Below are 12,588 nucleotides of genomic sequence, written 5' to 3'. Positions count from 1 at the left end.
TGTGGCAGGATCTTTCAGCATGACAACAATCCCAAACACACAGCCAGGGCAACAAAGTAGTGGCTTCGTAAGAAGCATGTCAAGGTCCTGGAGTGGCCTAGCCAGTGTCCAGATCGCAACCCCATAGAAAATCTGTGGAAGGAGCTGAAAGTCAGTGTTGCCCAACGACAGCCCCAAAACATCACTGCTAGGGATGGGAATTGATAGGATTTTATCGATTCTCTTATCGATTCTAATTTGGGGAAAAACAAGAACAAACGTTTTGATCGATCGGGTCCGATCACGTCATTTTCAAAGTATCGGAATCGGCAAAAAAATATCGGACATGCCTTTTTTTAATATATAGCAGGGGTCGCGTTAACCGAATATTTTCCATCGTTGACCGTTTTTTTAAAACGGTGACGGAAAAAACTGAAGTCCGTCCGTCATTTTGACAGGTTGCAATTCACACCCCAGACCACAGGGTGGCATATTAATTAGCTATTGTCTCTCTTAATGCATGACGTCGTTGGCTATTCTGTCAGAATATTGTAGTGGTCTGGCGGCAGCACCGTGATTGACACATCAACGCGAGGTTCTTATTGGTGTACCCGGTGTGCCAGCGCGTCATCCAATTGGTGGACTAGATTGTCGCCTGTGTATAGACAAGTTTCCGAGGTACTTCCGGTTTACTTCCTTATGTCTTCCTTCCCCTTCCGTTTCCGCCTGTTTACCGTTGAAGTCAATGGCGGTGGAATCGAAGTTGGAAGGTCTTTATACAAGATCCCGGGAATGTTATTTTGATGTAGGCGGGTGGAGAACCAAGCCAAGGCCTCCATGCTTCGTACCATGTCGATTTCCAAACCATGGGTGCCCGTACTCGTCATACAGGTGGGAGGGAAGGAGATGTACAAAACTGACAGCTCCTGCAGTCATGCCCCCGCTGTTATGGAAGGTAATGTGCTCTAAAAATACGAAACCTAAAATCTGGCGCATGAAACGACTTGTTGCCTTTGCTATTGATTTTACGATGATGATTGTAATTACGAAGTTTTATCATTTTTACAACAACTAGCTTCTGCTACTGCTGCTAGCCGCCTGTTGCTAATCGTGTTTGAATGCACCGCATTAATCCAAGTGTTACAAGTTTTTATTCGTTTGTTTACAGCTGGGAAATGCTGTTATAAAAGAGAAGACAACTTGACTTGTACGTTGATGGACATTTATCGAACATATATCGTTTGCGTTCCACAATGATGATGACAGCTCGACTCCCGGGAGAGGCCGAGAGAGGCAGGAATTGTGACAGATGGTGGTTCGCCGAGATCGCCGTGATCCAACTACGAACTTGTGAACGGTAGCATCTTTAAATATATGCTATTGGAGCTGGAATTACCGAGGACGGGAAAAAAGCACATCTAAATGCCGCCGAGGGCCTCCGTGATGTCGCTATTTGTTCACGAGGCTCCGGAGCTCTGCGGTCTGATATCACATTCTCGTATGCTATTTTTGCAATACTTTTATAAATGTGATTTATTGACCTGTTTTGGAGTGCACCAATCGTTTTAAATAAAACAAGAAATTGAATCATGTCTAAATGTTTTATTGCGATCAATGCCTGCAATAAAAAAAAGAATGACATACTATTTGTGTTTACATCACATGTACATAACCTTGTAGCATTTCCTTGTAACAAAACAATCCATGTCAGCCCTTCTGCAGTCGGCAAATGTAATATAACTTGTAATTTCACCACATTTTGGTCACTAATGGCCGTAGTATCAATCCATTCCTCACGTTAACACAGGCTGACCGTTGTTAATAATTTTGTCCACGAATGATCAACGAAGTGACACGAACTGCCATCCAATCTCATCTACGTGTCATCTAGGTCGTGCTGAATCCATTTTTGAAGATTCCATGGGTTGCTCTGGGTTGATTTCGTAGTTTTATCGTCGTCAATACACTGCTAATACACTGCTACTCGACCGGACCGGAAGTGCGAAGCAGACATTTTCCAAGATGGCAGCGCCCGTATTTCGCTCAGGAAACTTGTCTATAGACCCCAATCACATGACGTCACAACTCCGCCCCCTGACTGGAGCAGCCATATTGTCCGTCAGCTCGTGTTTACACATTACGTAAGTAAGCAGAGTTAAAAAGAGGGAGAAAAATACAACTTCCGTGTCTAATTTTTCGCCGCCAAGCAAGCGTTACAATATTAATTAAAAATGAATGAAAACTAAATACTATTGAATATGTCATTATCATTTTAAAAATTTAAGTGACTGGTAAAAATAGATTATGACTGGATTTTTATGACCCTGTCAGTCAAAATGACAGACAATGAAAATGTCTAGCGCAACCTCTGATATATATATATATATATATATATATATATATATATTTTTTTTAATTAAATCGTTTTCTAATTGTATTTAACGTTACATACATAATATGTTACACTCATCCAGAGTCTTTAGTTTTGGCTTCAGGTCGGGTTATCAAATTTATCCCGATAATGGCGGTAATTAATTTTTTTAAAAATGTGTCACGTTAAAATATTTAACGCAATTAATGCATGCGCTGCACGACCCACTCACGCATTGTCGCACTCAATCTGTAATGGCGCCGTTTTACCCATATAGAGAGCTAAAAGGCAGCTTATAATGAGTAGAGTGAATTTTGGAGGCCTTTGGAGCCTTTTTTTAATTGGCTAAAGCCTTACAATCCCTCTCCCTACGATTAGAAATATCGTGTGAAGCAATGTGGGGAAGCAAAGTAGTAATTGATCTTTTTCTTAACACCCTATGTTATATCCCAACGCAGAGAAGATATATCAATTGGTACGCACAGTCATGGTTCCACTTCCCATCATGCAATTGGGCATGGCTACAGTATTATTTACTGAAAGCTCAACAAATACACTAGATGGCAATATTTAGTCACAATATACAAAGTCACATTTATCCTTTAAGAATTACAAGTCTTTCTATCCGTGGCTCCCTCTCACAGAAAGAATGTTAATAATGTAAATGCCATCTTGAGGATTTATTGTCATAATAAACAAATACAGTACTTATGTACTGTATGTTGAATGTATATATTTGTCCGAGTTTTAATCATTTTTTTCTTAATGCATTGCCAAAATGTATATGATCGGGAAAAATAATCAGGAATGATTGGAATTGAATCAGGAGCAAAGAAAAGCCATCGGATCGGGAAATATCGGGATCGGCAGATACTCAAACTAAAACGATAGGGATCGGATCGGGAGCAAAAAAACATGATCGGAACAACCCTAGTTTTGATTGGCATTGAGTTTGTTTAATCGGAAGTCACAACCTTACAAACTTACAACAAGGTCAAAAGAGGCCCGAAGCCTCAATATTAACTGTGCCAATAAGTGGCAAATGCACAAGAATGTGTAACATTTTACCGAAACATTTTTCTAATAGAAATAAAAAATATTGGTATATATTGGCATATAGGTCGTTGGTCTGCCGTTGGCAATATGTGTTAAACTTGCAGGGGTCCCCAAACTTTTTCCAGTGAGGGCCACATAACTTTCCCTTCTCTGATGAGGGGACGGGGTCAGTTTGTAACAGAAAAAGTGTGACGATTACAGGAGTGCCTAAATGTGAAAAAATATTGTTTTTCAGAAAGCCACAATCAAATAACCTTTTCTGGATATTTCACGGAACAAAAGTAAATAAAAATAAGGATAATAATTAATAATGATAACACTATTAAGCAAATAGATAATAACCAAATAACCCTCTCTGAGTTCTTCACAGGAAAAGGCCAGAAAATAAATGACACTATTGAGGGAAAAAAAAAATCAAAAGGGGCTCTGGTATGGTTCAGGGGGCCGGACCAAATGTCTGGGCGGGCCGTAGTTTAGGGACCCCAGTTAAAGTGTATTATTTACCAGTATATTGAAATGCATGCCTTTTAGTTTTTATGGTGCTTTCACGCTCAAGTGGGGGCGCCCTTGTGCTTCCTCACGCGATGAAGAACGCGCTCACGTGAAGAAGAGCGTGCTTAGGAATCACCCCGCCACTAGTGATGGGCGATACCAGCGATTTTGGATTCGATCCGATACCAAGTAATACCAAGGCCAAATATTGCGATCCCAATCCGATATCGATACCGGAAGTTCATATTTATATATATATATATGTATATATATATATATATATATATATATATATATATATATATATATATACAACCCTGCAGATTTCTCAGCCATTCTGATTATATCTAATGTAGAACTACAGCAAGCACTCAAAAACTAATGAAAGTCTCTTTGTGTCAAATATGCATTGCAATGGAAAAACTGCTGATTTTAATAACTAGCAAAGCAGTTTCCCTAGAAACTCACAAACCAATCCATCAACAACAAAATCTGATTAGTCAGTCTCACTCTTTAAATATGACCCTTAAATTCATATGCACGGAACATTTCCCTGCTCCACATTGTATTTGATCAAATTTTAATCTACCTAAGTTAAATATTTTGAATCTAATTAAAAAACAAATCCAATAAACAATAGTCACTTGCATTAAAAAAAAAAATAATAATAATAATAGCTAATTTTAGAAATACAGTAAGGGGAGATGTGTCTATTTAAAATGTTAAGTAATAATTCATATATTTTTTATACCCAACTACTTGCTTGCTAGTAGTTCACTTGACTATCCTATGGAATGTGATGTGGGCTGATTTGTCCTCATTGTATCAAAAATTAATAAAATGGAGACTCACATTTAGGTTACAGTAATACTTCAATGTTAAATATGTTACTATGGTCATTTTACCTTTTTTATATAATGTGGTATGAACTTTGCTTTTCACAAACAAGATGTAGCTATAACTTCCCATCACAAAGCATATTCAATTGTGCTGCAAAGTTCTTTTCATGTAAGATGACAAAAACGCCATATTTATTATCGTTTCATATTGCACATCAGCCACTAATGCTTATAACGTCTCTGATTATCTATTAGCTCCTACAAGGTGTTTCGTGAGGTTTGTGGTATTACCACAATATCTGACAGTTTTGGCACAAACTGTGCACTTAGCCTCATTGCTATTTATTGAATTGAAATATGTCTAAACCAGACTTCTTTTACGTTCCGTCTTCAATCCCGCAGCCATGCTACCAGCCTGAGCCTACCAGCTTCCAAATGTTTGTTGTGGCTGTGTTGGTGCCTCGTGAGAGGGGCAGAGGAAAGGCATGCTGATCGATACACAGGATAGGGACGTAAATGGGGGCGGGAGCAGACGCCGGTGCACTGCTTATGTGCGTGCACTGCTTACGTGCGTGTAGAAGGCGAAAGGGAAAAGTAGTACATAAAGTGTGCACAAAAATATAGCCAAAAAATAGACAAAGAAATTATAATACTGTATATTAATTCCAAATATCGATACTTTTGCTTGGGGATCGATACCTAAAACTTAACGCGCTGGATCGAAATATCGATATTTTGGTATCGATCCGCCCATCATTAGCGCTTACACGCGAAGAAGAAATGCCGCATCCAAGCGAGTGAGAGAGGGAAGCACTGCTACGACCCTGCGTTCTTTCTTAAAGTTTGTAAAATATTTACAGAGGCAACGCATGTATGTATCATCACTGCTGCGACCCAAGCCATCCATCGTGCCTTCGTGATCTGATATTTGGTCCTCCATGCAGGAAAACGGTGAAAAGTGAGTCCAGTTTTCCTTGCCCTTTTTTGTCGTGAGTGGGAGACACTGTTGCAGCCGGTAACACAGCAATACACACCCAGAATTTCTAATACACCGAAGGAATTAGTTTAGCACTACCACACGTTACAATCCCCGTTGAAGTCTGCCGGACCGGAAGTAAAGGATATTGCCAGCATGGAGGCGTGTCCAAACAATGACGTAGTACGTCCCATTCCCTATTGGTTGAATAAAGTTAGCAAATTATACCAACGTCTTCTGTATCACCATTTCGGAGTTTAGCTAGCTGTACAGCTGTCTCGGTGATTCTTGGCGCCATGCTACTTTAATGCGTCTGGAAAACAAGACAGTCAGGACGCAATAGACCCTACTCACCTACGTCACAAAATGACGTGTCGCTGTATCCGGCCGCCATATTGTCCGTATTTTTTTAGACCTCATTGTTTTCAATTAGTCGTGCAAGTTATAGAGCAATTCATGGAAGCCCCAGTGTTATCTGACGCCGTAAACTCATTGGATGCGTTGCATAAAAGGCGTTATGCGGAAAAGCTTCAGTTTATCCATTCGCCAGATCCATATTTGATGCCTAAATCGATATTTTTCGACCCGCTGTCTTCGCCCTCTCTGCCTGATATCTGCTAGCCTGATATCTACAACTATCTTTTCCACAGAAACTCGGCCTATTCTCACGAAACCTTGAAAAACATTAAGAGCAGCACTCTAAGCAACATTACCCTGTGTGATTTCTAAAATGGCGACAATCAAAAAAAGAAAAAAGTTGACTGCGATGGCCGACGCTTCAAGGATAGGTGGATATTGGACCATTTCTTCAATAAAACACACAACAACTGTGTCTGCCTCATTTGCAAAGAGACAGTCGCTGTTTTCAAAGAGTTCGATGTGCGCGATAATAACAAGTCACGCGGACATGTGCGACAACATTACAGGAAAGATACGCAGCGAGAAATTATAGCAACTTGAAGCTAGCACAGCAGCAGTATTTCGCAAGAGCCCGAGTGTCGAAAGAGAACGCCACAAAGACGGGACTGTTGAAATTATGTATTTAAAAAAATAATAATGAAGCAAATGTGACACACAGAAGGGCTTGCTAGCATTTCTTTAAATGTATTGTTCTACGTAAATCAGCCCAGGTAGCACCCCCACATTTTTACCACACCAAATCAGGCCCCCTTTGCAAAAAGTTTGGACACCCCTGTTTAACCGATGATCCGTAGACGAGGCAAGCTTCTTTCACTTGTTACCAACTAAATATTATTCAAAAAATAAAGATGGTGGAACAAATAAGCATCTTGAATTTGAAACTGTATGTTGTCGGCGATTAGCCTAGCAATGATCTTAATTGTGGTTGTCAGCCCTAAACCCTCTAAATATAGATTAAATGCATTTTACCAGATATAAAATGACTACTACATAATCTGTGGTAGTCGTTTGGAGCCCAGTTTTCTCGTCGAATTGCAGCAGTCCATCTCGCTCTCCTCTCCGGGTCTCTCGGAATACGGTAAAACTTCCAAGTCTCTCCGTCTATCTTCTCTGTTTTTGCAACCGACCGCCACACACGCCTTCACCATTTTGATTATTAATGTTAACGAGCAGAAAAACATGCCATAATAGGAGGAATTTACGAAGCGGTAATGCATTAACATGACGAGTACACGGACAACATGGCGCGGGGACGTGGCTGTGACTTCACGTGAGTAGGGTCTATATGCGTCTTCAGGACTCGTTAAAGGGATCGTTAAGGCTTTTTCATTGTGATGTCGAGGCCTCGAAACATTAGGAACCGGTTCGGAGTCTGAATCTGATTTCGATTCCCATCCCTAATCACTGCTGTAGAGGAGATCTGCATGGAGGAATGGGCCAAAATACCAGCAACAGTGTGTGAAAAGCTTGTGAAGTTACAGAAAACGTTTGGCCTCCGTTATTGCCAACAAAGGGCACATAAAAAACTATTGAGATGAATTTTTGGTATTGACCAAATGCTTATTTTCTCCACTGTATTTCATGTCATTTGTCAATGCAGCAAGTGCTTTTTATGTTTATATGGTTTATCGATAGCACTACTCCAGATTGTCCTTCGTTTAATTTATATTTTGGCTGTTGTTGTAAATTAATTGTATGCCAACTTTCTTATTATGCCCTTATAATTATATATTTTCAGGTAGTTCATTCACAACATCTGAGTGAGACGCCTCAATCACCCTGGTTTGCTGCTCAGCCCTCAGGAACAATCTTGTGTGGACATTGCACCTGCATGGCTGGTTTGGGTGAAACATGTTCACATGTCACTTCTGTAATGTTTGCTGTAGAAACGGCTGTAAAGATGAAAAATGACACTACCAGCACTTCAGTTTCTTGTAGCTGGCAAGCCCCTTCACAAACCCAAAATGTTGAGTATTCCAGATCATCAGACATGGACTTAACAAGCCCACCAGCAAAAAAGCGGAAATGTGCTGGGGAGTCTGTTACGTCAGTAACCCCAGGTGAACAGGAACTGCAACCCCCTCAGGATTATACTGACTTTTACCGAAAATTGCACTTTTCTGGTGTCAAGCCAGTGGTACTGTCAGTCTTACCCGATTACTGTGAGGAGTTTGTCCCCAAGACTGTTAAGTTGGGCTTGCCGAAACCAATGTCTTCCGTCTTCATGGAGACACATGTGTCTAAGTCATTGGATGAACTTACAGCGGAAGCTAGTACAGATGATTCTCAGGTAAGGCTAAATTTCACTGTCATTGTCGAGTTGTAATATTTTAAGCTGTGACCAGTTCAGTGAGAATAATATGTTGTCTTCATTTCAGATCAGTGCCGTAAAACAGATGACTAGAGAACAGTCAACTACAAAATCCCGGTTTTTGAATCGGGCCGGCCGTATTACAGCTAGTAACTTTAAAGCTGCATCTCGGACAGAGATAGAAAATCCCTCCAACTCACTGATTCAGAGGGTATGCTACCCTGATACATTCAAATTCACAACAGAGGCTACAAGGTATGATCAAAAATCAAAGTCCCTTCAGAAATAAATGCATTTTTCACAGGTTTGCATTCATTCAAATTTTTGCAGGGGAGGATCATTATATTATAATAATATATAATAATTATATCCATGGATACATATTTTCAATTTTCATTGAGATGTAGCAGTGACAAACATGAATGTATTAGTTCTAGGGCTGTCAAACGATTAAAATGTTTAATCGAGTTAATCACACCTTAAAAAATAATTAATCGTAATTAATCGCAATTAGAGCTCAAACGAATACTCGAGCAACTCGAGTAGCTCGACTTTAAAAACTGATCCGAGTAATTTTATTCACCTCGAGTAATCGTTTATTTTGACAGCTCTAAGCATCACGTTTTGCTCGGACTACTTTTAATGCGGGACAACGCGCTAATGTCACGTGCGGAGAGGAAGGGGGGGAAAAAAAAAACTTACTGCAGCCGACAGCCGCTACAAACGACGCCGACGTTGCTAAATACTAGCCCGCACGATGCTACGTTGGTAGCAGGTAGCATCTGATGCGTCTCATAGCGATCCCATGTATGTTGAACTAGATGAATAATGACAGCCTCGGCCGCATCTGGGCAGCGTTAGTAAACAGCCGCCATCTTAAAGCAGTAGAGCGGTAAGCGCTAATAAAGAGCGCTTAGCACTAATAAATAAGATTAATGTTACTGTCACTGCCTTGAAAGGTGGAAAAGCGCTATATAAGTATAACACCATTTACTAGCTCACGTAACGTTAGCCCTGTGGAGGGCTAGGTTTCTATTAATAATGACCACTGTCGATGCGTGGCTAACGTGTCTTACATACAGGCTTTAACATAACATAGCATTGTGGAGTGATGAGAGTGTAAAATAAAAGCTTATTAATGCTTACTATCAATTTTAGCTCGGTAGTCATTGCTGGATAAAACACCAAGTAGCACTGGTCCCTAATGTGCTCCAATACGGCCTGTATCATACATTTATTTTGAACACTGCAAAAACTCAAAATCCTATCAGGACTTACAGTTTAGACTAACTTAAAACTTAACTAGAACTTAAAAATGGCTTGGCACAAATAGAAATTCAATTGAAACACGTGGGAAAAAATCCTAGCTTTTAAGTGATGTGTGTTATCAAGCGTAACAGCATTTTTAGGTAAGAGATATATATATATATATATATATATATTAGGGCTGTCAAACGATTAAAATTTTTAATCGAGTTAATTACAGCTTAAAAATTAATTAATCACAATTAATCGCAATTCAAACCATCTATAAAATATGCCAATTTTTCTGTAAATTATATATACTGTAAAATAATTTGTTGGAATGGAAAGATAAGACACAAGATGGATATATACATTCAACATACGGTACATAAGGACTGTAGTGGGCATTTCACTCTACTGTCATTTAAATCTGTCTATGCTGTCCTCACTCCGAAGCGTCTACTTTTTCCAAAGCGAGACAGCTAGAGAACGACGTCTTAATAATCAGACTTCTTCCTTTTTCATCTAATTTATTAATAAAATGGCCTCAAACCACTGTCCTCTTTAGACCGTCGTGAAACTACAAAAAAAAAAGTACACAAGCATTGCATTAGCAACAACGTTAGCTTAGCACGCTATACAGGTTCACTAAACATAAACAAAAAGCGTCTCATACAAAAAATACAACATTTCGCTTACTAACATAATATGTACATTCTTTACAACAACCATACTTACGGACAAATCTTGTCCAAGGATCATATAAGCACAACATTACAACGTAGGCGTCAGCCCGAGACGTCGTGCAGCCATATTGAACTGGCAAGAAAGCAATAAACCATGTCGCAAAGCAACCACAAGAGTTCGCTGTTAGACAGCACAAAAAACCTTGCTTTAAAACTTACGAAAAGGCAGAATACTGTCTGAGCGGGACATGTGCATTAATTGCGTCTAGAGCTGAAACGAGTACTCGAGCAACTCGAGTAACTCGAGTTTAAAAACTGATCCGAGTAATTTTATTCACCTCGAGTAATCGTTTATTTTGACAGCTCTAAGCATCACGTTTTGCTCGGACTACTTTTAATGCGGGACAACGCGCTGTCACGTGCGGAGAGGAAGAAGGGGGGAAAAAAAAAACTTACTGCAGCTGACAGCCGCCACAAACGACGCCGACGTTGCTAAATACTAGCCCGCACGATGCTACGTTGGTACAGGTAGCGTCTCATGCGTCTCATAGAGATCACATGTATGTTGAACTAGATGCTAAATGACAGACTCGGCCGCGTCTGGGCAGCTTTAGTAAACAGCCGCCATCTTAAAGCAGTAGAGCGCTAAGCGCTGATAAAGAGCGCTAAGCACTAATAAATAAGATTAACGTTACTGTTCTGAAGTAACGTTAGCCCTGCGGAGGGCTAGGTTTCTATTAATTATGACCACTGTCGATGCTTGGCTAACGTGTCTTACATACAGGCTTTAACATAACATAGCATTGTGGAGTGATGAGGGTGTAAAATAAAAACTTAATCATGCTAACTATCAATTTTAGCTCAGTAGTCATTGCTGGATAAAACACCAAGTAGCACTGGTGCTAATGTGCTCCAATACAGCCTGTATCATACATTTATTTTGAACACTGCAAAAACTCAAAATCCTATCAGGACTTACAGTTTAGACTAACTTAAAACTTAACTAGAACTTAAAAATGGCTTGACACAAAGAGAAATTCAATTGAAAGACGTGGGAAAAAATCCAAACTTTTAAGTGATGTGTGTTATCAAGCGTAACGGCATTTTTAGGTAAGATATATATATATTTTTTTGTAATAAGATCTAAAGTTTTTTGAGTGAAAGCAGTGAATTAGTCTTTTTTTTTTTTTTTTTAATTCTAGTTACATCTGAGATGCAATTGTTGGCTGTTTTCAACAATATACATCGAAAATAAAGACATTGATTGACTGAAAATGGTTCAAAATTAGATGAAATGTCTTGTTTTCTCATGTATATTTATAATTGCTCTTCACCTAAAAATATATTTGTTTTATCTGATTACTCGATTAATCGATAGAATTTTCAGTCGATTACTCGATTACTAAAATATTCGATAGCTGCAGCCCTAATTGCGTCAAATATTTTAACGTGATTCATTTAAAAAAAATTACCGCGCGTTAACGCGATAATTTTGACAGCCCATATATATATATATATATATGTTTTTTATTTATTTATTTATTTATTTATTTAAATAAGAACTCAGTTTTTTGAGTGAAAGCAGTGAATTAGTCTTTTTATTATTCTAGTTACATCTGAGATGCAATTGTTGGATGTTTTCAACAATATACATCGAAAATAAAGACATTGATTGAATGAAAATGGTTCAAGATTAGATGAAATGTCTTGTTTTCTCATGTATATTTATAATTGCTCTTCACCTAAAAATATATTTGTTTTATCCGATTACTCGATTAATCGATAGAATTTTCAGTCGATTACTAAAATATTCGATAGCTTCAGCCCTAATTGCAATTCAAACCTTCTCTAAAATATGCCATATGTTTCTGTAAATTATTGTTGGAATGGAAAGACAAGACGGATGTATACAATCAATTTACTGTACATAAGTACTGTATTTGTTTATTATAACAATAAATCCACAAGATGGCATTAACATTATAAACATTCTTTCTGTGGAAGGGATCCACGGATAGAAAGACTTGTAATTCTTAAAAGATAAATGTGAGTACAAGTTACAGTAATTTTGATAGTTTGTATATTGTGACTAAATATTGCCATCTAGTGTATTTGTTGAGCTAAACAAAATGTTTAAATAGAGTTGTAATTATTATTTTGCATAGCTATTTTGATTGGGAATGCCAGTTCTCTTTGCATTGAGCGCTTTTCTT

The 12,588-nt window shown here is 38.7% G+C and overlaps 1 protein-coding gene across 4 annotated transcripts in view; it reads left to right on the top strand.

The window, feature by feature from the left end:
- The window catches only part of LOC130920385 (zinc finger protein 157-like), a 46,348-nt gene that overhangs the window by 19,783 nt on the left and 13,977 nt on the right, over positions 1 to 12,588 (top strand). For all 4 annotated transcript variants that reach the window (XM_057843570.1, XM_057843587.1, XM_057843577.1 and 1 more), the window contains 2 exons: positions 7,872 to 8,423; positions 8,512 to 8,699. In XM_057843570.1, the coding sequence (XP_057699553.1) occupies positions 7,872 to 8,423; positions 8,512 to 8,699 (740 nt within the window). The remainder of the gene's footprint in view (positions 1 to 7,871; positions 8,424 to 8,511; positions 8,700 to 12,588) is intronic.

This window comes from Corythoichthys intestinalis, chromosome 1 (genome assembly GCF_030265065.1).
Source record: "Corythoichthys intestinalis isolate RoL2023-P3 chromosome 1, ASM3026506v1, whole genome shotgun sequence".
In the NCBI taxonomy this organism is placed as follows: Eukaryota; Metazoa; Chordata; class Actinopteri; order Syngnathiformes; family Syngnathidae; genus Corythoichthys; species Corythoichthys intestinalis.
The sequence above is the reverse complement of the archived record's forward strand: the minus strand, read 5'-3'. Positions and strand labels throughout refer to the sequence as shown.